The sequence below is a fragment of the Phalacrocorax aristotelis genome, chromosome 9, assembly GCF_949628215.1.
Source record: "Phalacrocorax aristotelis chromosome 9, bGulAri2.1, whole genome shotgun sequence".
Lineage (NCBI taxonomy): Eukaryota > Metazoa > Chordata > Aves > Suliformes > Phalacrocoracidae > Phalacrocorax > Phalacrocorax aristotelis.
This window is the reverse complement of record NC_134284.1, coordinates 14,582,119-14,607,678: the sequence shown is the minus strand read 5'-3', so window position 1 is coordinate 14,607,678 and position 25,560 is coordinate 14,582,119. Positions and strand designations below refer to the sequence as shown.

The 25,560-nt window shown below is 46.2% G+C and overlaps 1 protein-coding gene and 1 long non-coding RNA gene across 6 annotated transcripts in view; one reads left to right on the top strand and one right to left on the bottom strand.

Moving 5' to 3' along the window:
* Window positions 1–25,560, bottom strand: part of NRXN3 (neurexin 3) — a 1,044,813-nt gene that overhangs the window by 368,275 nt on the left and 650,978 nt on the right. For 2 of the 3 annotated variants that reach the window (XM_075103633.1, XM_075103634.1), the window contains exon 1: window positions 4,650–5,144. The exons of the other annotated variant lie outside the window; for it this stretch is intronic. In XM_075103633.1, the coding sequence (XP_074959734.1) occupies window positions 4,650–4,890 (241 nt within the window). In that variant the 5' untranslated portion in view covers window positions 4,891–5,144. Of the gene's footprint in view, window positions 1–4,649; window positions 5,145–25,560 lie in introns of those variants that run through there. 3 annotated transcript variants of the gene reach the window in all.
* The window catches only part of LOC142061936 (uncharacterized), a 37,700-nt gene continuing 16,417 nt past the window's right edge, over window positions 4,278–25,560 (top strand). For 2 of the 3 annotated variants that reach the window (XR_012662310.1, XR_012662308.1), the window contains exons 1-2: window positions 6,102–6,489; window positions 6,867–6,921. This is a non-coding gene — a long non-coding RNA (uncharacterized LOC142061936). Of the gene's footprint in view, window positions 4,621–5,142; window positions 5,365–6,101; window positions 6,490–6,866; window positions 6,922–25,560 lie in introns of those variants that run through there. The other variant, XR_012662309.1, reaches the window with a different exon arrangement.

The following is a 25,560-nucleotide window of genomic DNA, read 5'->3' as shown; positions in this document are numbered from 1 at the left end:
CTACAGAGACTCAGCACAGGGGAGCAAAGCTCAGCTATGATCACTTAAGACTACAAGGGACGTGTGACTTCGGATGCTTACGTTTATGGATAGCCAACTTGAGACAATTTAAGCAGACTTCACCTTTCTTCAAAAATATTAGTCATTGTTAATGTCTCTGAGGAAGAGTATGTAAACATTCAGGCATCCAGAATCACTAGTCTTCACAAAAAAATTAGACTTCATTGTTGACAGGAGACTAGAGGCGAACCACAGAAAGAAGACAGGCTTTAGCTTTTCACCTTCACAGAACTTAACCGCAACCCTAATCTCAGCTCTGAATGAAGTTAATTTTACTGGATCACTGACTGCTCTGTATAGAATGACTTTTCCCCCTTTGTTAAAGCTACCAACCCTTGCTCAAAGTAATTTCCTGATGATGGAGGAACTGGGAAGGTCCTGCTCGGTACTGGGGAACGGGCAGCGCCAAGGAGTGGGAATTAGCTTTCTATTTTATAGAAAAGGCAGGACTGCAGTAACAAAGACACTTCAGATGAGGAATAGGTCACACTGGAGGAGCAGCAAGGAGTAGGACATACATATTATAAAGAGGGTATCCTGACATAGCTGTGTGTGGCAAGCTATGACACTGTTTTGCAGAATACGTGCCTATTTAATGGAAACACTCTCTTGATTTGTCCAAGCATTCGTTCTCATTTGCTAATTTTAAAAAAGATAGGAGAAATGAAAATGCTTCATATAAATGACAGAACTTCTAAGACCTGACCAAGGCCTGAGAGTTATACCTACAAGATCTGGTGACTGCTCACTGCTAGTCCTCATGACAAGCCTTCATTTTTTGCTGTGACTTGTGCAGCAGCCTTGAGCAAGCCTAGTTTTCACGAAGTGCAAACCAGAAGAGAAAACAACCCCATGCCCACCAGTGCTCCCATAGCTGCCCCTGCACAGCAGTACTCTGAAGGCTGGGGCAATCTGCACGAGGCATCACGCATTGCCTCTGTGCACCCCTGCTCCCCATCCATTAAGGAGGGCCAGAGAAGAAACAGCTGGAGAAGAAAAGGAGAAACCAAATTAATTAATTTATCACCAAGACAAAACATGCACAAATCTCCTAGTCTTATCTGTCAATGAGATGCATGCATTATTCATTAGCTGAGGCGATGAGGATGTGGAAAGAGGGGCTGTGAAGCCACTGCTGCAGGCTCTGGTAAAGCAGCTGACCCAGCAGGGTGCTAAATTGCTGAGGGGAGGCAGGAGGATTCAGCACATGCGGACTTTCAACAAACACAGCCCCAACTTTGTTTCATGGTTGGATTTTCTTCCTCCCACAAGCCCTTAGTGAAATAAAGAGGAATTGTGGCTTTCACTTCCTATTGTTCAGGGAGAAAGATTCTGCCAGTCTACAAGGTCCTCACACGGAAAAAAAAAAGATTTCTTCTGACTTGCTGAAGTCCCCTGCCTGGCCAGGCTCACTCCCCGGCTGACAGGGCAGTAAACCTGTTACAAAGGCTTTCTCCTTGAGAAGACGCGCTGTGCCAAGTTTTACATTTGCAGGTTGCAGCTCAACTACCGGAAAGCACCAGCTCGGTGATTTCAGAATTAACTCTCATTACACCAGCACCATAACAACTGCCAGACCTGGGCCCAGTCCTGTTCAAGTTTAGCCACAAGAAGGTTTTCCACCGATTTTAAAGGAGCACTAAACACAGACTCCAAAAAAGTGTTCACTGCTTGCAAGACATTTACTTTTTCCTCTGTGCTAGATACTAATCTGCTTCTTCAAACAGATTGAAATCTACTGGGAAGTAGAAGAAAAAAGGAAAATGCGATTAAATACAAGATACAAGACTGAGCCCGGTGGTCAGCACTGTGGGACTGGGAGGCAACACAGCAGGGTGGCCAGGATCCTGACCTGATTCCTTCTGAAACTAGCATGAATGTAGCCACCAAGCAGGGCAGAAATCAGAATGAATTTTTTATTTCCCTCTAGAAAAAAAAAAAAAAAAAGAAAATCAAAATCCCAGAAAACACAGGGAGTGCACGGCCTCCCTGGATCTGACTCCTCAATGCTGTCACAGATCCAGATTCCAAGGGCCTCTGTCGTGCAACAGTGAAAGCAAACACAAAAATAAACCATGTGTGTGTTTACACAACCAGCTGTCTTTGTGGTCTCTTCTTCCTCTCCCTCCCTCACTCATGACCAAAGGGGGTTTCCATGCCAGCTTTGCTACATGGCATGATTAGGAAAAGAAAAAAAAATCTCAAGCTAGTAGCAGCCTGAGCTCCCCAAGCTCTCTGTTTCCCTTGATTCCTTACTGCAATGAGGACACAGAAAAATTGCCTGTCTCCCACTGAAGTTGGTAACAGCTTTTGCTCAGGGCTCTTAAATGAGGCTTTGCTGGGCTTTCAGGGCAGATGGAAAAGTGATCAGGGAGAAAAGAACTATCATTTCTTGACCAGGAAACAGACTGTGGGCTCTCCCGCAGACTACTGCCTGCCTTTTTCATCAAGGCTAACTACTACCACATTTTGCAACTTCCTTCTCTCCTTTCCTTGCAAATGACCTATGAGCTGGACTTTGCTATCCCCCTCCATCATAGGAGCACTTGGCTACAGAAGCACGTCTGCGCAGGACCAGAAGAAGAACCAGTGTTAGAAATGAGGGAGAGAACCACCTGGAAGGAGACAGGATGGGAGGGGAGAGCCCTGGGACAGTTGGTTGAAATGCCGCATGACATGGATGCAGTAGGCGCTAGGAAGATGTGCTGGTGTGGCTGTGTCAGGGTTACAGGGATACTGACACCTGGAGTGTCATGGATAAGTGCTCGGATGACCAGCAGAGCAGTCCGAAGAGTTCAAATGGCACAGCAAGGGACGGATGGCTACAGGTACACCAGCAGAGTTGTAGAAGGAGCTCAGTATTGCAGGGCTGAGCCAAGGTGCACTAGAGAGGGAACAGGCTCAGGAACAAAGCCAGGAGGCAGATGCTGCGGGTCACAACTGAACACCAGCAGAGCAGGGCTGCGCTGGCAGGAGGTGCTTTGGCAGAGCTGCTAGAGGGCATGGGAAGAGGGTGGCTGGGAGCACTGCAAGGCAGGTTGCCGGTGCTCTGGCAGTGCGGGAGGGGGGAGTACAGGGTGCTGCAGAACAGCACCGCACTGCAGAGGCGAGGAGGACTTGGGACCGAAATGGCGCTGGGCAAAATGGGTTGAGCTGGAGGTGTGCAGCCAGTTCTGCAGACACAAATGGTAGCATCCTATCAGCCTATCAATCTCCCACTTCCACCCCAAAGTTCACACCCACACCAAAAAGCACGAGAAACACATTCAGGCCCCTCATGGGAAGAGAACCAGTACCATGCCAGACATCAAGACCATCTGTTAAGCACCACCCATGTGAGACTCAGTTACGGGTTATTAATCATTAGCAGCAGGAGCCCTGTTACTTGCAGCAATATCAAGGACCATGTGAGAGAGTCCCTATTGTCCTAAAGTGAGGGATATGAGGGATCAGCCAGTCCCTGCCCCAAAGGGTTTCCATCAGGAATAACTAAAGGAAAAGCAAGGCGAAGGGAGGAGGACAGAGCTAGGTATGATGACAGAGACTTTAGTCGCCTTTCTAGTATATCACTACCTTTGCCTAAAAGGTTGCAGAGCAGAGCTGCTGTGGGATTCACACCTTGGCCAGACCTGACCTGCAGCCCTACAGGGAAAGGGCCAGGCCCTGCCCTGCCTGCCTCTCCCAGCTGATGTGGCTGAAGGCAGAAGCCAAGGGACACAGGACAGAGGAGAGGGGAAGGTGGAGATGAGGGGGAGCCCCCAGGTCAGCCAGGCCTGGGCCAATTCCTCTCAGGGTGGGCAGACTCAGGAGAGCTGGGCGAGAGGCAGTGCTGGTCCAGCTGCTGAGCATTGCTCAGCACTTCAGGGGAAGGATGCTGGTGGGTCCCCCCTCCCTTGGCGTCCCTCACACCCCCTCTTTGCCTTTTCCCCTTCTCCCTTGCTGCCGGAGTGGAAACCCACTCCCTATTATTTCCTGCCCCTGGGTTTCCCGGGAAGACACTGCCAGGCACCAAGCAGGGAGCCGGGATAAGGAGACCTCGCCTTTTCCTTTGTACGCCCCGAGCCACCCGACACCTTTCCCACGGAAGACTGCGAGCGAGCAGGCACAGCAGGCAGGGCAGGGCAGGGCAGGGCAGGCGGGAAGCGGGCGGGCGCCTCCCCCAGCCCCCGGCCGGCCCTCCCGCAGCGGGGCACCCGGGAAGAGCGGGGGTCCGGAGGGGAAGACGCGCGGTTGCAAGGACCGTGTCGGCCGCTACGACTCGGCCAGGGCCGGGAGGCAGGGGGCCAGCGATCCCCTCCCGGGGGACCCCCAGCCCTGGTGAGGTGGGAGCGGGTGCCCCTCCGAGTCCGCCCCGGCCCCGCCGGCCCACCCCGGCCGAGAAGTTGGCTCTGGAAGCGGCCCGTCCTCAGCCCTGGGCTCTGCTCGGGGAGGAAAGGAGAGTTAAGGGGGAGGGGAGCTAACGGCGGAGATATGAGGGGCTGGGGGGAAGGCACCCCCTCCCCCGGAGTCACAGCCATCGTCCCTGTTCCCTCTCTGCTGCTCCAGCTGCTCTGCGAAAAGGTTAGAAAGAAACGAGAGTGGGAACCCACCGTGTCCTCCTCGGAGGGAGACAGGGGAGCGGTAGATAGAGATAGGCACAGAGTGGTGCTTGCTGCCGTGGAAGTGATGCTCATACTGAGCCTGAGATACAGACGAGGAAGAGGCTGAAGAAGCCACGTTAGAGGAACTCCACACAGAGCTGACGATACATCCCCAAAAGAGGGAGCACATCCACAGGGTCCAGGCGGGGCGGCGTCCCGGGCAAATGCTGGGGTCTATTCTCAGGTGCATGGTCAAGGCACAGGGCACCTACAGACGGGCAGTCTGAATTCCAGCCAGGGAGAGAGGATAAGGTTCATGATGCCAGGGGCCCCATACTAGCAGAAAGGAGAGTCGCTTCCGAGGCTCTAGAGCGTGCGGGTGTGTTCAAGAGGCAAAGAGACAGCGTGTGTCTGTGCGAGAGAGCGTGTGCTGGGAGGGAAGGGGAGGGAAGGGGGAAGGTTAGTAACCACACACAGAAGAATAAGACGCGCCGTTTCCCAGGGCCGGATCTACTGTGCCAGGAACCCGGCGGCCGTACCGAGCCTCCAGGAGAGCGCAGGAGAGCCGCACATGTCAGCGCGAGGGTCCCGGAGCTTGCACTTGTCAGGTTCCTCCGGGATCACGGCGTCTTTGAGGACTTTTCCCTGCCTGCGATCCCTGTCTCTCACTAAGCTGAGAGGGACTATCGAAACCGAAAAAGAAGAAAAAAGCCAGAGACCCCAGGTAAATTTTTGATTTCTTTTTTTATCCCAATTCCAGAGGGTTTCTGTTGCTCCTCCACTAGCAAGTGTTGCAATGCAGAACTGCTGGGCCCACGCGCGCACACACACACACACACACAGAGATCGGGATTGTTATCCTCCTTGCACCGGATCCAGGCGACCGACGGCTCAAGCCGATTAACCCTGCGCAGCCGGGCAGGGCAGCAGCAAGTCTCCCCGGGCGGGCGGGCGCGGAGGCGAGGCTGGAAGGGCGCGGAGCGGAGCCGAGCAGCGCGGCGGGGCGCGGAGCGGAGCCGGGGGCGGGGTGCTGGCGGCGGGGTGCTGGCGGCCGGAGCGCCAAGTGCGGGCAACTCGGCGGCGCAGGTGAAGCGCAGCTGGGGCGGCCTGGGAAGCGGCTCCACGAATGGGCGACCCGTATGCAAATGTACCGGCCGCGGCGAGCCAATGAGGGCGGCGGCAGCTCTCCGCAGAGGGACTGGCTGGCTCCGGGGAAGGCGGGGCTGGCGGGCGGCTCCGCCCCCGCCATTCGCGCGCCGGTGCCTCACACGCGCGCCCGCCGCTCCGGCCCCGCCGTCGGCGGGTCCCGTTCCCAGCCTCGGTCCCGGGGCGAGGAGGGCCGGCCCGGGCGGGGCCTGGCCTGGCCGGTGGGCGGCGCTGCAGCTCTCAGCAGTGGGAAACACCCCGGAACCCCAAAACTGTTCTCACGGGAGTTCCCAGCCCTGTCCTGGTGGAGGGGAGCGCCCCGCCCCGCGGAACCCCCGGCAGCCACCCCCGCCCATCCGCGCCCACGGGCGGGGGCCAGGCCGCGGCGGCTGCCCGCCCCCGAGCGACCCCTGGGGGAACGCGCCCACCGCGGGGGAGGCCCCCCCCGCGGTCCCGCTCTGCCGGCTGGGCCGGCCCGTGGCGGGCGCGGAGCCGGAGGAGCGGCGGCAGGAGCCCGGCGGCACGGCTGCGGCTGGGAGCGGGGCGGAGGGGGCGCAGCCGGCACTCGGCCCTCGGCGATGCCAGGGGGACGCGGTTAACCAGCGCCGCCGCGCCGCGCCGCCCGAGCGCCCGCGGCTGCCCCGGAGCAAAGCCAGACCCGGGAAGGACCGCGCTCATGCAGCTCCGAACCGCTTTTACAGAGGTTTTGTTTTTTTTTTTTTCAATGCTCCTGCAACAATAGTCCGAGTACAAACAGGTGTATTTGTACTTAATCCTCGGAGAGTGAGGACTGCAGCCAGAGTTTGCAGCCCATAAATCAATAAATAAATGCGGTAGCGTTATCTAGTAATTCAGTGCCTACCAATTTGCATGGCAAAATTCCCCAGGCACCCAGGGGAAGCCAGGCACCAGGGAAGTGACTTACGCAAAATCACTCAGGGAGTCAAGAAGGAGCTTTGGAAAAGAAGCCAGCCAGCCCCAGGACTCGCCAGGCACTGCGCCGCCTCCCTCTCCTTCATTTAGTCATTCAAACCGGGATGAATTGTTTATGACTCCAAGTTTCCTTATTTTCCCCTCTAGATCCATGGTTGTAGGTGCGCACGCATGTGCCTCAGAAACCTGCTTGACTCATTTCGTAAGTACTTCCCTAACGCAGAAATGCAATGTTTTCCGTCATTGATCTCAATTTGGTACGGCACGTCAGTAACTGGCAATGATCCCCCCGAGTTGCACGCCTAGTACTTCTAGCTGAGCCTGATAGGCGTGTAATTTATTTTCTAGTAACTTATGCTATAGTTCATATGATCTGAATCAGGGGCTAGAGCAGTCACAAAAACTTCAGTGTTTTGCTGGGTTTAATCAATGATCACGGATGGTAAAAAGCTGGAAAGCAAGAATATTACTTTCAAATTTATCCAACATCTGCTGCCTAAGAATCTCAGAGTGCTTTAAAATCTTTTACTAATGAAGCCATTCAACAGCTTTAGGTATTAATTTGCTGTTCTGCAGACAAGGAAACAGAGGCTTAAAGGTGTTGAGCCAGTGAGTGACTGATAGACATGGGAACTGAACAGAACAGACACCGAGATTCTCCATCCTAACCAGTACATGCTGTTGGTATAAACGTTTGACTAACTTGGAGGCCATTTGTTAGCCTCAAAGTGTGAATATCAGCCTTCCTCACAACAGGGCACGCAGCCAGAGACGGGGGCGAGTAACCTGTAGCGCAGGTGCCTGCTAGCTGGCAGATCTGCAGTGCCACGCACAGGGCACAGAGCAGTTTTATCTGTGCAAGACAACTGTTCCTGGCCCTGGGTTTTGTTGAGGAAACCGGAGTTGCTGCCATACATGTGGCAGGATATCCAGAAGGATCCTGGCCTTGAGAGGAAGCCTCCCCATGCTCCTAACTGTACTTGGGAGAGGAGGGGGAACATAACCTCGCATATCAATCTTGAAAGGGCTGCCGACCCATGAGGATGCTGCTGGCCTCCACCTTGAATCCCTCGCCACAGAAGTCCTGTCCTCAGTGGGCAATATATACCTAGCTCTAAAACAAATCACTGATCCTTTCCTCCGCTCACTCACTCTGCCACCAACCCCTTTGCCACAGACAGAGGTACCAGGTAGGTGCAGGGGGCGTACAAAGGAGATGAGCATCACTTCAAACTGCCCTGGCCATAGACAGAAAATGCCTTGTAGCCCCTGAAGAGGTAAAACAGCTGCTGTGTGCTGTCCCTGTGCTGAGGAGTTGTCCCGTCTAACTTCTGCCTACCAACCTCCCTTTGCTACAAACCATTGGGTAAACCGCCTTAGGCAAAAAGAAGAAAGGCCAAGAAAGCCAATCTGTATGAGTACAACATAAAAATAAATTTTAAAAAGGAAAAAACTGGGAAACTGGCTATAAATACATCATAGGGTTCTGGTGACACCATAAAGTACTGGAACCTCACTCTGCCTTGCTTTATTACGTGTCGGTGGATGTATTTACTGCCCTGTAATTCACAGGTGACTCGTTTATTTAGCAGCACCACTGCAGGAAGAGGGCAGATTTCAATTGCAGTTTCCCCTCTTGGGTGGCAAGGGGAAGTTTATAGTCGGAAGTGAAGTTTCAACAACATTATTCCCACCAGATTTACTTCAAAAGAGGCATTGTTATTCTCTTATTGGTTTAGTTCATCTGGGTAAATATACAGTCTTTCTAAATGCCCTTGTGTCTTCAGAACGAGATGGGTACCTTAAAGGATAATGGCTCCCATCATAAGTTGCTCCCTACAGATATGAGAAAAGTAGTCTTATTTCTTAGATAGCTGTTTCTTTTACTAGAAGAGCAGAGGGCCACCATACTCTGCAGAAGTGAGAAATAATAAAGCAATTGTTTCTGAGGTTTAGAATCCCAGAAAAAGAGCTGGTTGGCTTCAAGCCCAGGAAAAGTTTGTACTCTACCTTATTTGTGTCGGCAAGTACAACTCTCTCTATATTTCCTGTTAAATCTTAGCTGTTAATTACTTTGCTGTATTCAGAACTGAAAAAGTCAGTTCTGCTCTAAAATCACAGATATCTCGAACTGGATCCGAAGGGGAATCTCCATTAGCTTTTAGCAATACGGGGTGACTGCCAGAGAGATGGCAGCTCTGGCTCCACCCGGTAGAGACTAACGAGGTGCAGCATTAGCCAGTGAATTGCTATATAAGAAGGTTAAGAGACTAAGGTCAGCTAGAACAGCCTGTCACCCAAAAGCTGAACTGTTTCTCTCAAGGTTCAAAACAGTTCCTTTTTTTTTTTTTTAAATGTACTTTTCCAAGAACAACAAGGAGAATAAGAACAGGTTCTGCTTATGATCTTAAAATAGAGACTTAAATAAAATAAAATAAACCAGAGGGGGTTGCATGCTGTAGAGAGCTTAGGACTAGCATATAGACACCTTTGTCTTTAGCAAGCTACTACAAATACTGCTGAGGACAGCAGTGACTGAAGAGCTTGGTAGGTTCCTCAGCACTGCCAGCAGAATTAACTGCTCTGACACTAGTCCCTGGTGCCCCACTGTCCTTGTCATCACTGCCTCTCTGCAGGCAGCCTCTAGAGGCAGCTAAGACCCAGCAGCACCAGAATTATCAGTGTCTGCTCATCCAGAGGGAAAGGGAAGGGTTGCTCCAGGACAGGGCTGAAGACCACGCAGACAGCTGCTGCTATGCAGTACTTTTTCTGCATATAACCAACTTGCTGCAGTCTCTGTGATTTTCAGTTTTATTCTGTACCTTTGAAAAAAAGAGAAATATATTGTCAGGGCTTCTCAATTTCCTTTAGCATCTAGTAAGTCCAGTTACCTACAAAAGTTGAGGCCTATGCCTTACACATAATCAGTGACATAGGGCAGGTCTAATTATCTTTTCAGCTCAGCTCCAAGGGACCCCAGTTTGCCACAAGCAACTAATACAGAAGCTTTGGAGCCTGGTTTTGTCCTCATTTATGTCAGGGTGAGTAAATGCAACAGAGCCAGTGGATTGAAAGGGAGATCTGACCCTTGGTGTTCATTTGTGAGAAGAGAAATGCAAGCTGATCACAACCAGTTAGCCCAGGCTAGCAGTAAGTTAGCCAAAAGCAACAGAAACCACTAGGAGCTTTGACAGAAGATGAGGGATGCAAACTCAGTTCTGTCAAGTGTCCACTTTAAGGGCCTGAAATCTTGCAAAGTTCAGACTTTTATTTTCTGAAATTTTACACCAGTAGTCCTCTGTTAGTGGAAACAAGCAAGAACAAGTGTGGAGGGACACACATATACAGCAACACATCTCATTTTGATAAGCATTAATCAATTACAATTGGGAAGAGGCAACATTAGAATTGCTAATGGAAACTGACAACAACATGTTAGAATTGGCCCTGTTTACTAGATACTGTATGAAGGACAACCCAGTGTACTCAGCACTATGTAAACTAACAGAAGCAGAGAGTCCCTTCCCCAGAGAGCTTACAGACTTGCTGGAAAGGCATGAGCCAACATATGTTGGACCAGCTTTATGAGCAACAGCAACTTTTTTGGCTTAAGTCTGCTAGTCTGTGAGCCTAAGAGAATAGAAAGGCTTAGCTACTGGCAATACTGGCTTCACACAGGAGCACCTAGTGCAACTGCTTTCAGCCCTGAGCTTGTAAGTCTCTTCTCAATCTTTGCTGAATGTGCCACAGAGATACCCCTGGCCACCTGCACAGGACACCAGCTAGCATCGTCTCCCATAAAGCTGCCTCAGAAATTAGGACAAGATCCTTCTCACACTTTGGACCCTCTACCAGATCAGTGATTATGAATGTGCTGTGTGTTAAATGAAGGATGCCTAGGTTTGGTTTACTTCAACCATCATAGGAGCTCCTGTTACCCTAGCACCCACCATCTCCCCTTTTGTCTCACAAGCACTTTAATCCCTGCCCCTGGGGTACTTTATCAAAGTGGACTAAGAAGGCTCTAGCCTGCCTGTCAGCAGTGTGCTGACAGGCAGGCTCTTATCTCACAAGAGAAAACTGATCCTGTGCGGTTGCAGGGCTCTTTACTCCAGGAAGTCTGGAACTCCATCAATCTCTTTTACTCTCAGTAGAACCTGGGCTCAATGGGAGCTGCTCAGATCTTGTCAGGCAGAGAAACAGAACCTACTTCTACTTTTTGTATTATTTCAGGCAATGTGACTTTTCATCAAAGGTTTGTTCAGGCTCAGAAAGATAACAGAAACCAGAAGACTGGCCAAGTTTGACGAAATCATGGTTGCCCACTGCTTAACCTTAGATAGTTATTGAACCACCAATGAAGGAAAGGAGCCTGGTGGTTTAATTTTCTGACATTTCTGTTACAGAATTCACACTTCAGTACTTCTACTACCTGTGCTTCACTAAGGATACCAGAATAAAATGCTAGCGACCTGTAGCATGTGCTGAGAACTGATTTCTATCATTCATAACATTCCCCCTTATAGGTAGACAACTTTCTAACCAACTTTGCAATTAGCCTGATTATATGTTGAGCCAAATACATCTCTAGCATAAATCCTAGCAACTGATACTATGGATGCAATTAGCTACTATGTTTATAGAAAGAAAAATATATGTGTACCTTGCTCTCCCAATGGTTGGAATCAGTTTTGGCAAGTCTAAGGTGAAGCCAAACAGCCTGTTCCTGGCCTAGGTGTGAGCCTTGCCTGGGAAAACATGCTGCTGCAATCCCTTGCCTTTAATGACTCTCACAGCAGCAAGAGGTTAGACACAGAGAAGGATGTGTGACCTACAGTCATCTTGGCTGTGTCTATTCTGTAGATCTAGATTTACATCTCTGAGGTCTGCCAGTCCAGCACCTTACACATTAGTGCTAAATATTAGCACTGCAGAACTAACATTTGTGTCACAAATCCTTAGTGTGGAAGTAAAGAGCTAGGAAATTATTTTTTGAAGAGGTCTGAGTTTGAAAACTTAAATAGTACCTGAAAGGCTGAAGTAGAAAGAGACAGGCTGTAGACGGAGTAAAGTACCTACTGTGATAAATAGGGAACTATTTAAATTTTTACCCATGAGACCAGAAAGGACACTTTTCTTTTCCTTTTGCACTCAATGAAATCTTGTCTGACACAAGAAGGAAAAGCTGGAAAAAGTGTTGCTTTTGCTCCTCTAAACTGGTTTCTGTGCTAATGAAAAGTGAGCTCGCTAATAGACACTGTGCACAGGCTCCCCTCTGCTTCTCTTCTCTCTTCCACCTATCATCTTGCCTGGCTTTTGCCTGTAATCACCTGTTCATCTTGCAGCAATAACTGCCAGGTGACTGGTGTTTGCTGTAGTCTCCCAACCACCAAAAGAAGAATTAAAATAAAAGCAAAGAAAGATGTAGGGGGAAAATCTTTCAATGGCACAAGTGTCTCACCGCCAGCCAGACAAAGAGTGAAACGTCTCCTGTGGCCAAGCCTGCTCGTGTGGGAGCTGCTGGTAGGTGTAATTTCCTAAGATGTATACCTTGTCAGTGTGCAGAAGATGAAGAGAAAAAGGAGGTCAGAGCAGCCAAAGCTAAAAGATTGGAAGGACAAAAGAAGACACTGTGGGGAACAATTCTTCTGCTTTTAACCCTGAAAGAGCCCATGCTGCACAGTCTGTGGCAAACCAACTTACTGGCTAAGGCATAATGAACAATAGGACCATTAGACGGCCTTTTCCTCTCCCAAAGGAAACAGCCTTTTTTACATGCGGTGCCTGTGCTACACAACCCGCACAGAATGGTACACAGCATACAGCCCAGTCACTCTCAACCACAGTAGAAATTATTTTTTTCCTTCCAAGTAACTAGGGTCATAACAGAAAATACAGCCAGGAATTTCAAGAGGCTATCTAGGCCATCCCTCTGCGCCAAGGCAGGATAATCTTTACCTACAACGTTCTTGGTGATGCTGTCTACCTTGCAACGATGAAGAATCAATGCTTCTGAAAGCAATATATATCAGTGCTCAACTTTACCAACAGACTTCATTTTTTTTTCTGTTTCACAAATCTGCTGTAGTCAAAGAAGTGGATTGTGACACCTATAAATTACAAATGCATTAATCAGGATATAATTAATATTAGCTTTCCTTGTGCGCAGATATAAATGTACTAAAATATTGTAACTAACGATAGTATATAAAATATTGCGACACTGTGATGGTATATACAAGCATTTCACCAAATATGTGAGCAACACGACCACCAAAAAGGCAAACAAGACATAGTTGGCTGCTCATAGGAGACATCTAAGTAGCAAAAAGTTTCAACAAAGGACGAGATAAACGTAGGGGATGCAAACAGGCAGGGCATCATCCTGAATACACGAGAAGCATGTCTGGGAAAAAAAGAAGAGAAACAGAACCCTTAGCAGTTGAAGATCCCACTTTTGGGAGAGTGAAAGTAGCATTGAAACATCAGGTATGAAAAAGGAAGTTGGACACAGAAGACGACAAGCCAGCATCACTTCCAACTTCTCTCATCCTTCTCTTCTTCTCACCTCTTCTCCTTCTGCAGCTAAGACCATCAAGGACAGTAGCTGTCAGTGCTAATTATAGAGAATCAGCTCTATGGTACTGTTTAGTCACAGTGGATTTAGGGCATAAATGTTGAAGACTAACAGTTTTGTATGTAAAATAATAATTAATGATAATGATTGAGACTTAACCATTAGCATAAAATGTGTAGCTAATTAGTGAGTTCAGCAAAGTTTCATTTTAAAGTTTACAACTGGCCTGATTTATCCACCCTCTAAACACTCCCTTCCTAGCAATCTGTAGTTCCCTAACATACATATACATACACACATGCGCACACATTTTCAGTTGCAATATTGCAGTCTGTTATTTCTTGCCCTGTCATAGAAGAAAGATTAATTCCTTCCTCTTTACAGATATCTTTTACATATTTGAAGACTTCTGCTATGTCCCTCCTCCCTAGACAAAGACATTTGCTTTACTGTTCCTTACAGATCCATGGGTTTTAGACTGTGCTCATTATTGTAGGTTTCCTACAGACTTTTTCCAAATATCTTCATTTTTCTTGAAGTAAAATGCCCCAGTCTGGATGCAGTCCTTCAGATGAAATCTCATGAGCACTGCGTACAGAAGAACCATGTATCTCATTGATGATACTCCAGTTTACATTATTTGTAAGATGTTTGCCCCTCTTGCATGGAAGGAGGGCTCATATTAGCACCCTGCTAGCTACTTACATTTTTATATTCTATGACATGGAAAATATGGCTAAGCCCTGAGCCACGGGTTCCTAGGTCTTTTTGACTGAGATTTTTAAAAGGTTTTGCTACTTTCAGAAAATGCAGCTTAGGTCACTGTAGCATTATGCTGGGATGGGTAGTAGCACAGCATCAACTACCTGTTCCCTGCCGACATATTTAATACTACTGAGGACATGCCCTGGCTTCAAGGCATGCAACACACTCACACAAACAAATTAAATGAAAGCAAAATACATTCCAGGTCCACTTGTGGCAACTGATCACGGAACTTACTGGGACACTTGGTCTCCAGCAGAGAAGCTCAACAAAACCACAAGTGAGAATAAATATAAGGTGCATGAACTGCTTTAAAAACACCTCTCTCCTAGTGAGGCACCTTGCTCTCCTATCACCCCCCAGGGTCTCAAACTCCGCTCCGCCTGTACAAGCTCCTCCAGCACTGCAGGTCTCCTTAGACACCATCAGTTTCCTTGTCTTGTCAAATTCCCCATCCTGCCTGTGATTCAATGAGTGTTTGTGCTACTCACATGGATGCAAAAAGCCTGCTTCCTCCAGCTCAACACTTCCCTTTACCCAGCACCCTCGTCTCTGAGAAAAATGGCAGGGTATTTGTGTAGAGGGAAGCACTGAGCGGCAAACATTAACACCAGAGCAAGTGCAGACATCAGAAGTACACTGCAGCCGTAAAAATCGGGAATTGGAAACAAAGAAGGGGAAGGAGCAACACACTGCCTCACTGATAGGCTGTATACAACAGATACTGTATAAACTGCTCCCAACATGGATGTGTTAGTCCTTGGACAGGATAGGCAAAAACACTCCAGCTACTCCTTGTAAAGTGCCAAGGGAAAAGCTCATGATAGGGATGCAGGGATTACATTTGAAGTACTCAGATGCATACAAACGCATGTACGTGAACACATGTGCACACATATATTTCTGCTTCTCTTTCTCTTCTGTAGCCTCTTTATCTCTTAGGCTATCAGCCAGGGACAACTACAAAAGAAACCAGAAAAGTGGAAAACAGGGAAATGCCTGTGTAACCCATAGAGGAAGCTCACTTGAAGAATCACACTTTTTTTTCCTTCTTTCTGAACTTCTGGTTGATCATACAAAAGCCATCTGCACCCTGGACCAATTCATCCCTTAAACGACCCCTTAAGTTATAATTTGGTCTGTATAGTTTTAACTAGATGCCACGTTTCACCTCCCCCCCCTTTTTATCAGTCACCAAAAGTGAGCACTCAGGATGGCAACACGCAGTCTGTCATTGACTCCTCCAGGGTACTGGCAGAAGTATGGTGGGTACTGTGAGGTTGAAAGAAATCTGAGTGGTCTTCAGGATGACTAACTCTGAATCATTTTGTTACTGTCTTCATCTCTGCATTCTGATCTCCTCCTGCAGAGAAATCAGAAGGTAGCTATTCTGTGACAACCCAAGCTACCAAAAATCCCAAAAGAGACAGAAAGCAGTATGTGATCAACAGAATAAACAGATATCCAGGTGCTCTGTATAACACCTTTTCTTACAGTGAGATGCTTCTTACTCACTACCAGCCCCTACACTTGATGCAATCCTCAGAAAAGTAACAGCAGGCACATAAAAAGAGGGCATCTGGTATTCCTGGCTACCTGAAAACACGTTGTTCTACATGCAGCAGAGCTACAGAAAAAAAATGAGTAGGAAATGAGGCTTCATGTTTCCCTTTTTCACCACCCCCCCCCCCCCATATTGACCATAATAACCACATCACCTTCAGTTCCCCCCACACTCTCTCACACTCCCTCCTCTGACGTGCTCAGATTCTTGTCATATTTCCTTATCCCCCCATTACACCTTTCATATCCTTCCCTCATGTCTTGCTTTGGCCAAGGAACAGGCAGCCTGTGTTGCAGCAGGTTCAGAGCTGCAAGCCTACCAGCTGCTGGACCAGCCCTTACGCCTCAGCAGGGATGAGGGACAAGTTCTGTAGAAATGAAGTATCTCTGGGGCTTCAATGCTCCTGTCAAATGTGGTGGTTGCTGGCGAGGCCAGAGTGACTGCAGAAGTGTCATTTCCTTAGAAAACCAGACTAAAATAACACTATATTTCCACACTAGTACAGTATGGCCTCAACTGGTGTGACAGTTGAAGATGCAGGATGTCAGCTTCTTACTATTGGCTGTATTGCAAGAAACCTTTTGTAAAAGGAGTACCTGGGCCAAAAACTATGGTATGAGAGACAGGTAATTCAGCATCTTAGATCTGTACTACATATATATGGCAATGAAACATGTTTTAGTTAAAGGACAACAGAAATAGCAGCACCAGAAGGAAACCTTCAAAGGTGAGCAATTCTGTGCCACTTTGATCAGCTTTCCACTGGGAATGGGAGATTTCATCTAGCGCTGGCAAGAGGACCTAGACTGGCTAGAATACAAGGCAGGGAGACTGCCTCTTTTCCCCACCCGCAAACACTGTGTTGGTGTCAGAGCCAACCTCTGAACAGAAATTGCACAGGAAAGAGAAATAAATTATCTAACGCAGTTCAAGGTAGCAGGAAAATACTACACAAAAGTAAATTTCAAAACTAGTATGACAACAGCTTTCCAACTTCTGTTGGGGTAATAGGTGGCATCTGAGGGGAGCCCCCAAACCATCTGGCTATTTGTGGGTTCTATGAGACTCTTTGATCCGTCCCCAGAAATACTGCTGAGTTTTAAAGAACTTATTAACAAAATTTTCATCTAGAGAAATATGTCCCTGAAAAGCTTCTGCTTTCAACAGAGAATGGTCTAATCGTTTTGTTTTGCCTTTTCCCAGCAAGCTGTATGCAAGAAATCACTCTCATTACCGGGTTTTCTTAGGTTGCTAGTTACAGGCTGAAAATAATACACATCCAGATGTTTACACAGAGCTTATCATAGCTGAGGTTACATAAGTCACAGTAAAAAAGTTAATAGGGTTAAAATCAGACTAGACGAAGCACTGAGACTACCCCAGGCAACAATCCCACACTGTCCAAGTAGGACAGCTGGCATTTAGCAGGTATTTTTACCTCCATCCATCTTCATTATTCTCCCTATCTCCCATTTTTGTAAATGCCCATCCCATACTGCACAGGAACACACACAGGCTCACCCACTCACTCCCATTTCTTCTCTTGCCAAGAAGAGCATCCTGTGTGGGATTCAGTCATTTGTTGTCCACAGAACTTCTGGTGTGTGTCTCTCTAAATAGCTGACATCTGGAGGAGCTAGATGCTACTTACACCCTCCTTAGCACGATCAGATGCTGCTAAAGAACATGAACAAAATGCCTCATTTTAAAAATATCTTTTTTTTTTACCCCCTCTACTTCTTTCTAACAGTTTCTTTGGAGTGATTCACAGTCCACTACATCTAATAGACACAAAGAGACACATATAAAAGTATAGACTGGTAGCAATCCATCACTTCTGCTGTCCAGCACTCATTTCTATAGCATACTCACTGGTTTTTAGGAAGGATGTACCACTCTAGAAACCTGCTGCAGAGATAGGAACACAACCCAGGTACCCATTGGGGCACTCCACTTCTTTAATTACTAGACCCACTCCTTCCTCTTCATTATTCAACAGACACCTTATTTTTTATAGCAACTAAAACAGGGGGTTCACAGACTATAGAATTTCCTATTCAAATGTGTTTCACTTAATGATTTTTTGTGGCTCACAAACAAATCAGGAGTCCACAATAACATGATCCTGTAAAGACCAAAAGGAATGCAGAAAGGGGAAGATGTTACATTTACTTCCAGCATGCCTCAATTTTGAATGCTTGATTTTACAACAAAAACCAAGATCACTCAGAGCAGGGCTGTTGTTGGCTTTTTTAATGGTCTCACAATATCTACCTGTTCATGTGCACGTGTAATCTTTACTTCAATGGAGCATGCCTTCATTTAAAAAATACAGCTAGGACTTACATGCCTCAAGTCACCCAGGCAAAAGAAATACAAACAGCCAGCAAAGTGACAGGTAGCACAGGTGCACCAACATTGATTAAATTGCTGTTGCTAGAACACACACACTGCAATGTCTTTCCCTTTTGGTTTATTCAAGGCATCCTGTCATTCTTCTCCAATCCTTTCCAAAGTGCTCTTGTTAGCAGGTTGAGAGAATTAAGTTAAGTTGACTCACCAATATTAATCGGTCTCTGTAATTCAATAGCGGCATGTTCAGAGAATGCCACCTGCCTTCTCTTTAAGCAAAAGATACTGAAACATGGCCAACACTTTGCCCAGCTGTTTCAAAAGCTAAAATTAGACACACCTGCTTTAACAGTTGTTTCAGCAGCTGGACACTGGGACGTGGATCAATAAGATTTACGCAACTTTCTCCCCTAGAGCCAATAGTGCGACTTTAGTGCCTCATCCCGTGTTCAGAGAAATTTGTGTTGCAGGGGATAGTGTGAATCAATCAAAAGAGGTCAAGGTGTTCCTCTTCCCCATTGCTGGACCTTGCCACAGTGCAAGAAAAATTGCCTATTCAGTGGACTATGGGATCAAGATATACTAGTCTCGATCTAGTAGTATACAAGGACAAGATCTCGAACCATATATAAACCAATGCAGTGATAAGCTGCAGGTATCATAAAACTGCAGGCTTGTGAGGTCTGTACCCTTCCATTCAGTGCAATGCATTGTCAATGCTGATAGCTAAAGTCAGCAAGCGAATCCTGCCAACTTTTCCATACTGATCCCCACTTCCCCAGCATCTAAAGCGCAACCATCCCACCAGTTGTCTTCATGTTCAATGTGCATCTCCACTGCAGAAACCTACGGCATGTTTGAAACAGAGAACACTGAGATGTTATAAAAGAAGTGACTATAAAGTAAAAAACATAATAAATTAAATCTTACTGAAATTACACTTTAAGCATTAGCCGGAGCTGTTTCCAGGCTTCTGTATCTGACCAGGTTGCTTAAGAATCCCAATACCTTGTCCTAAAAGGAAGATGCAATTTCATGCAATTTCCTAAAGCTGCTGTATTTCACAATCTAGTTCCGTGTGTCTTTTTCCCTGAGGCAAAATCAGTTTATACGGTGCTATCCAGAGCCACTTATTCCCAACCCAGTGGCAACCCCTCTGGTGTGACTGTGGGGCTAGGCGGTAAACAGAATCAGTGAGATAACCTATGTTAGGAAGAAGTGCAAAAACAGGAACTCCATGAATTTGTGTTGTAACCAAGAAAAGGACACAAGAGAATTCTCAAGACAATTCTCAAAATTAGAGCTGGCCCTGTAGTTTTAGAGCTTCCCTATAATTAGAAGTCATAAATTTGTAGACATGAATGCACTCAGGTATATAAAAGTAAGCATCTCCCAGAGTATGTGCTCATCTGTACACTCCCCTGAGATGGGCATATGAACCCTGATAGGTAGCATGCACATCTATGGAGATCATTTGTAATGTGCAAAAACATATGCAAGCATACAACCATGCCCTCACAGCTCTACAGCCAAAGGGGTAGGTGCCTCAGAGCACACTGCACATCATCAGGTTCCCATCAACCATACCTCAGATTTTCTCTTTCAAAAAGAAAAGGAGGGGATGGGGCGGGGAGAGACTATTTGGTTGTCAAACCCAGTAATACATGCTTGTCAAGAGCATTTCTGATGGGATCTAAAGGTGCTTGGAGCAGTGTGGCCACCACAGTCAAACTGCATGAGTTGAACTCAAGAGCAATGAAGACAGAGAGAGATGGTGACACAAAGACTTTTCCCCTCTGTCTTTCTGGGAATAATGAACAAATCCTTCAGAGTGATTACTCTGTTATACCTGCTGGCCCTGCTCTCAAGTCTGTATTAGACAGAAGATGCTCCTATCTTCCCTCAGATTAAATGTGCCTAGTAAAAACTGATCAGAGATTGGCACGATAATTATCTTTCCTCATTAGAAAGTACGCCCTGGACCTGCTGAATATGACTCTTCTGTCAAGGCCCTTTGTGGGCTGTAATAGTACTCAGCCAACATCAACGGGCACAACACTTCATGTGAACAAAACAAAGCAACATATCAAGCATTCTTGTCTTTTTATTTGCTTTTTCTCTTCTAAGCCTGCTGAGTGAGGTGGGAAGGTGCCAAATTCCTTTCTAACTTGTATAAATGCATCTAAATGTCAGAGAAGAGCCTTGTTAAGTGAAAAGCTTTCCAAATGTTTTTCTCTCCTGTACCTAAAATTGATTGCTCTTTTTCTTTTTTTTTTTTTTTTTTTTAATTAAAAAAGGCAAGCTCTCTCAGACCACTGCCCTTCACCATTCCTGGGGCCAGCTGACTGCAGTGACCCACAGCACAGCTCCCGGTGTGCTCCTGCAGCAGCATTCACCATAGTGCAGGGTACAGCTTTGCCCCGGGAAGCCAGGACAAAGGGTAAACACGTAGGTAAAGACAAGGCTTGAAAACTCCAGCTAGGGCATGAGCAGACCTAAGGGGCCTTTCTGTGACAGCACAGACGGGCTCCCTCATTTTTTTAAAAAATATATTTGAAGCATATGCATTACTTAGGTTCTTTTCTGTTAGTGTGAGCTTGAAGACAGTGACTAATCCTCAAGAGCTGTGACCCCAGAGACTGCAGCACCACCACAGAAAAAGCAGTGCTGAGGCCTTCACAGAACACCAGCTCTACTGCAGACAGTGCAGCTAAGACAACTTCATTTAAAAAGGGGTGAGCGGGAACAGTTCAAGCTTCCACACTGGTGCTCATCCAGATATGGGTCTTGTAGATATGCCATGCTGAGAAAGATGGGTGGTGTGGTAAATCGTTATGGGAGCTGTGTGATAACAGATGAGGGCAGACAGCACTGGCTAGTCTGCAAACTGGAGTATCAGGGAGAACTGCAGAGTCTGACTGTGCTTAGTGGCCTCAATGAATCAGCTCCTTCCCTTTTAGTACAACTAACCATAGTCCTTTCATCATCCCAAAGGTCACTCCTATCTCCTCAGTCTGGCTCATTCCTTGGTGTTGTCAGTTTAAAAAAAAAAAAAAAAAAAAAAAAGAGCTCTGGACTATAGATGGCATTTCTGATCTTACCAGAAAGATGTCAGGAGAAGCATCCCATTTTGTTCTGCAGCCAAGTATAGGGCTCAAAGAAATTGCATCCTATGGTCTGTTCAACAAAACATACTGCAAAATGGTGTTACTGTGCAGCAGTAGGAGCAGAACTGTGTTAATGCATTACAGTATCCTGCACCACTGTCAAGTGAGATGTGTGGTCCCAAAATCGGATGGCATTTAATCAAACAAAACATATTCTTCAAGTCATCATATAATCTACAAGACCACAGGCAACCCATGTAATCTACAGGAACTCTGCAACGTAACCCGTAAGAGCAGAGTCAGCCAATGCATTTAGGAAAGCTGGCACCACAGAAAGGGAACCTCAGATTCACTGCAAAGGAACCCTCTGCCAGCAACTCCTGTGCATGACTCCACTTCAACCTACTCCATTCTCAGACCCCTTTCGACACCCAACTCAAGAGAGAGCTTCTACACTGGAAAAATGAAGCCTCACAAAGGTAATTTTCCTTTTTCACCATCGGCCACAGTCTGCCCATTCCCAAGAAAAACTGTGGGCCTTTCCATTCCAGGCTGCAATCCAGAAGCTCAGACTAGTAATGCTACCAGCCTCTGAAGTGCACATCTGGGAGCTGATCCCTCCAGTGCAAAAAGGATGATTAATTTTTTTTTAAAACATAGTAGCATTTGTTTTATTTGCTTTTTCTTTTGGATTTGGGGCAGGGGAGAGGGAAACTGGTGGTGTGTTTTCATGCTTTCATCTGTAATAGCTAGAAAATTTCTTTTCAGAAAAATTGAACGAGCGGATACAATGACACACCATGTGCCTGCAGGAGCTCAGATTTTAAGATACACAGCAGACACCAGTGGCCTCAAAATTAAATTATGCACTAGCAGTAAAAAGACATCTCACATTTAAAAACCAACCAGAATTCCTGATCAGTAAACATTTCAAAACCTCTGTTCTGCAGAGGCACATCCAGGTGTTTGGTAGGCAGATGTAACAGAATGCTACTTCACTGGAGCAGTGTTTAACTGCTGTGATCATTTAAATATGCATTTATTTGTCTTTGGGGTGAGAAAATAAAACACTAAAACAGAGTTGTTTTGTGGCTGCACTGCTAGTTAGTAGCCTTCTCATCTAGGTAAAACTTGGCTAGGCAACAGTGCTCTCCCTTGCACTGCCTTAGCTTTCCTAAAACTAATTGCCCCTGGGGAATCTGACTCATTTCCTCTGTCTCCACTTTCCTGTGACCTCTTTCCCTTTTCTTTTTCCTTCCTTGCCTCCCTTTTTCATGGGCTACAATGGGACAAGGAGCAAGAGCAGAACATGCATAACCCCATCTCTTTACCTTGCTGCTTGCAGCACTTCTCAATTTTTCTCAAGAAAATAGTCCATTTTCACTATTGCTGGCTGGCACCTTATTTGCATAAGGATGAACTACGGAGCCATGTTACCTCTCCTCTGCAATACCACGGTCTGCTGATGAGCCTGAGTAGTTTTAAACAGGGTTATGATTTCTCTCATGCCCTCTTGCAAACTTGGTGCTCTGCCAGCGGTTGCAGGATGGATGCACCGAATGCTGAATATTCCCCATCCAAGCTCCTGCAGCTAAAGCCTGGCGAAAAGAATGAGCTTTCCTGCTGCCTTGAAAATGATGGATGTACACAGAGGCTTTGCACAACCTACAGCCATATGATCCCCCCACGCTGTCCCCTGGAACCCTGCACACAATATAAATTGCCACACAAAGAAACATGCTCAATAGCACTGACCTGATCACTACCTAGAACAAGTGGTAATGTAAAAGGTAACATAACTCCACTGCACAGGATCAACCTTTGTTTGTAGGGTGTCTTTATATGTAGAGCCTACGTATTCATATATTAGATTAATGGCTGACACATTCAAGTGGATGGCAGGAGATAACCCAGCTTGTTCCTTTTGGATAGGATTAAAAGCTTTTATGTTGGTTCAGTGCTTCTTGAGAGAAAAACAGTTTCTCCCACAGATCTCAAAAGACAGCAGGTTCCAGTCTAGCTGGAAATGGTGACAACAGTCCTTCTTTTGGCATTTCTGCTCTAAAAGGAACTTTGTAAAATTATACATATTTTCTCACCTTCCAGGAATCAACCAGATAAAATATGCTTGACCTTCTGATGAAAGGGAAGTGTTGGGGTTTTTTCTAATTGTCAAGGCTTAGACCTGAGAGAAAAGTTGAGGTCATATTGAGCAGGAAAGACTAAATTACAGAAACTATGTAGTTTAACCTCAGCACTCCCCTTGCAAAAGCAGCTATAAGAACGCCTGGCCAGCGTGATCCTAGCAGCCCATGTATAATTCACCTCTATGATGTCCTCAAGCAAGCGGTATGCATTTACAGTAAGTCACATATGAAATACAATTTGAGGACTGCTAGCAGTGACAAGGCACACTGCTAGTGAAGGTTAAGGATCAGCACAATTTTTTTGTGTCAGTTGTGCCAGACGTTCAGGTAAACCTCTGCTTTTCCTGCGGAAATACCCTGACATGATTATGTAGTACCACTGACATCTTGTTTTCTGTATGCTCGCTAATTCGGCCTATTAACAAATTTCACTGCAGTCACAAATACTGCCATAAACAAATACTTGGTTATATTCAGCTAAGTTTTCAAAGTTTTTTTTAAGCCCCTCATCAGTTACAGAAAAATTAGGGTTTGCAAGATAATAATTTACACCAGATTAATGCAGAATACACAACTACATAGCAGTAGCAAAAAGAGACCTCAGAGTCTCCTGGTCCAAAGCTAGTGCCTTCTAGGCTGCAGAAGACCTGATCTCCTTAAACTGAGCGGTGTGTGAAAACCCCAGCGTGCTCTGATCAGCTCGGGGTCTATTCAGTACAGGAGCAGAACACTCGGTTTTGTTCTACAATGTATGTGTATCCCTGAAAACATACAAAAATACTGTTCCAAATCTGCAACGCCAGAAATAAATTTTGTATTACATAGGAATAGTTCGTATCTGTACAATGTATGGTATCAAACTATTCCAAAGGAATTTAGTGCCACAGAGTACATAGAAAGCAAATATTAATTCTCTCCAACGTACGGAGAGCAGAGCTGAGGCAGTGAGGGACAGAACAGACCATCGGGGTGGAACAGTCTCTGCCCCAGGCCCCAGCCATTAGATCGGGTTCTCTCCCAACCTACCAACAGCAACCACTATTATTTTTAATATTGTTGACTTCTAGGCATAAATTCCTGCACAAATACAGCATAAAAGCAGTCCCTGGTTTTCACGGGTGTATGTTTTGATACAGCCTCTAATTACACAGTCACACACTACTCTTTTTGACTTGACCTTTCCTTCATTCAGCACACAGGAAGAATAATGCCTGCTGAAGGTGCTGTTACTTGATACTATGTTTTATCTTCATTGCTCCATTTGTGGCCCCTTCTCCTGCACACTATACTAATCCTGCTCTGAAGAGTAATTTATTTCCACATGGGCTTTTCTGTGGTGCCACTCAGCAGAGCACTGGACTGTTCTGCAAAAACTAATTACTTTGGACAACACCTTTCTGAGGTGATAGGCTCGTTTTACAAATGTAGAGCTCAGGAACAGGGGAATTAAGTTAAAATGCCCACTAGTATTGAATGTGCAATTTCAGATCGCAAATTCTGATCACACACCGTGGTTAGCACCTTATGGCACCTTACACATTTGAAGCACATTTAGTACTGACTCGACTGCTGTTTTCAGGGCTTAATATTGTTTCCATCCAAGCTATACAATCTCAAGTTGGGGACCGGAACAAAGGAACTCATGAGCACATAATTCAGGGATGGCCTGAGAAAAAATTTATTTTAGTAACTTACCCAGAATCATACTGTGACCCTGGGGAAGAAAGAGGGATAGACAGAATGAGATGCCCCTTAATCAATGCTTTGCTCAAGAGGCCTCCCTCCTTTGTAAGAATCTCCTGCCTCATTTGCTACACATCCCGCTTCAGTAAAATTGAAGTGTGTACCCTATGTACAAGGCAGTCATTTTGAGGGCAGATCCCCAATTTATACCAGAAGTTCTTTTTTTCTGTGCATGGCATGGGGAGAAAGTCATAGGGTGGTAATAATGAGTAAAGAAGTTACTGAAGGTTGCATCATAAAGCCCATACCAAAGGAGCACAAGGCTCGCTGACACTAATTTTTTAGTGCTTCATTTTGGATTGTCCCCAGTCCTTTCAGATTTCTTAAATATGGAATAGTTGTGGGGTTTATAGAAATATGTATGTATAGATAGATATATTTGTAAATGCAGACATACAAGCATACATATACACATAAAAACACATAGCAGTCTCTGAAACTTACTTAAACTTTCAGTGAGTTCCTTGTGATTTAAAGAGATGCTACCATATCCACCAGCATTTCTGTTTTACATTTTTTATTGAACAAATCTAGAACTGAAACTGGATTTCCTTCAAATTCCCCTACCTGCATGATGCAAGGAAAT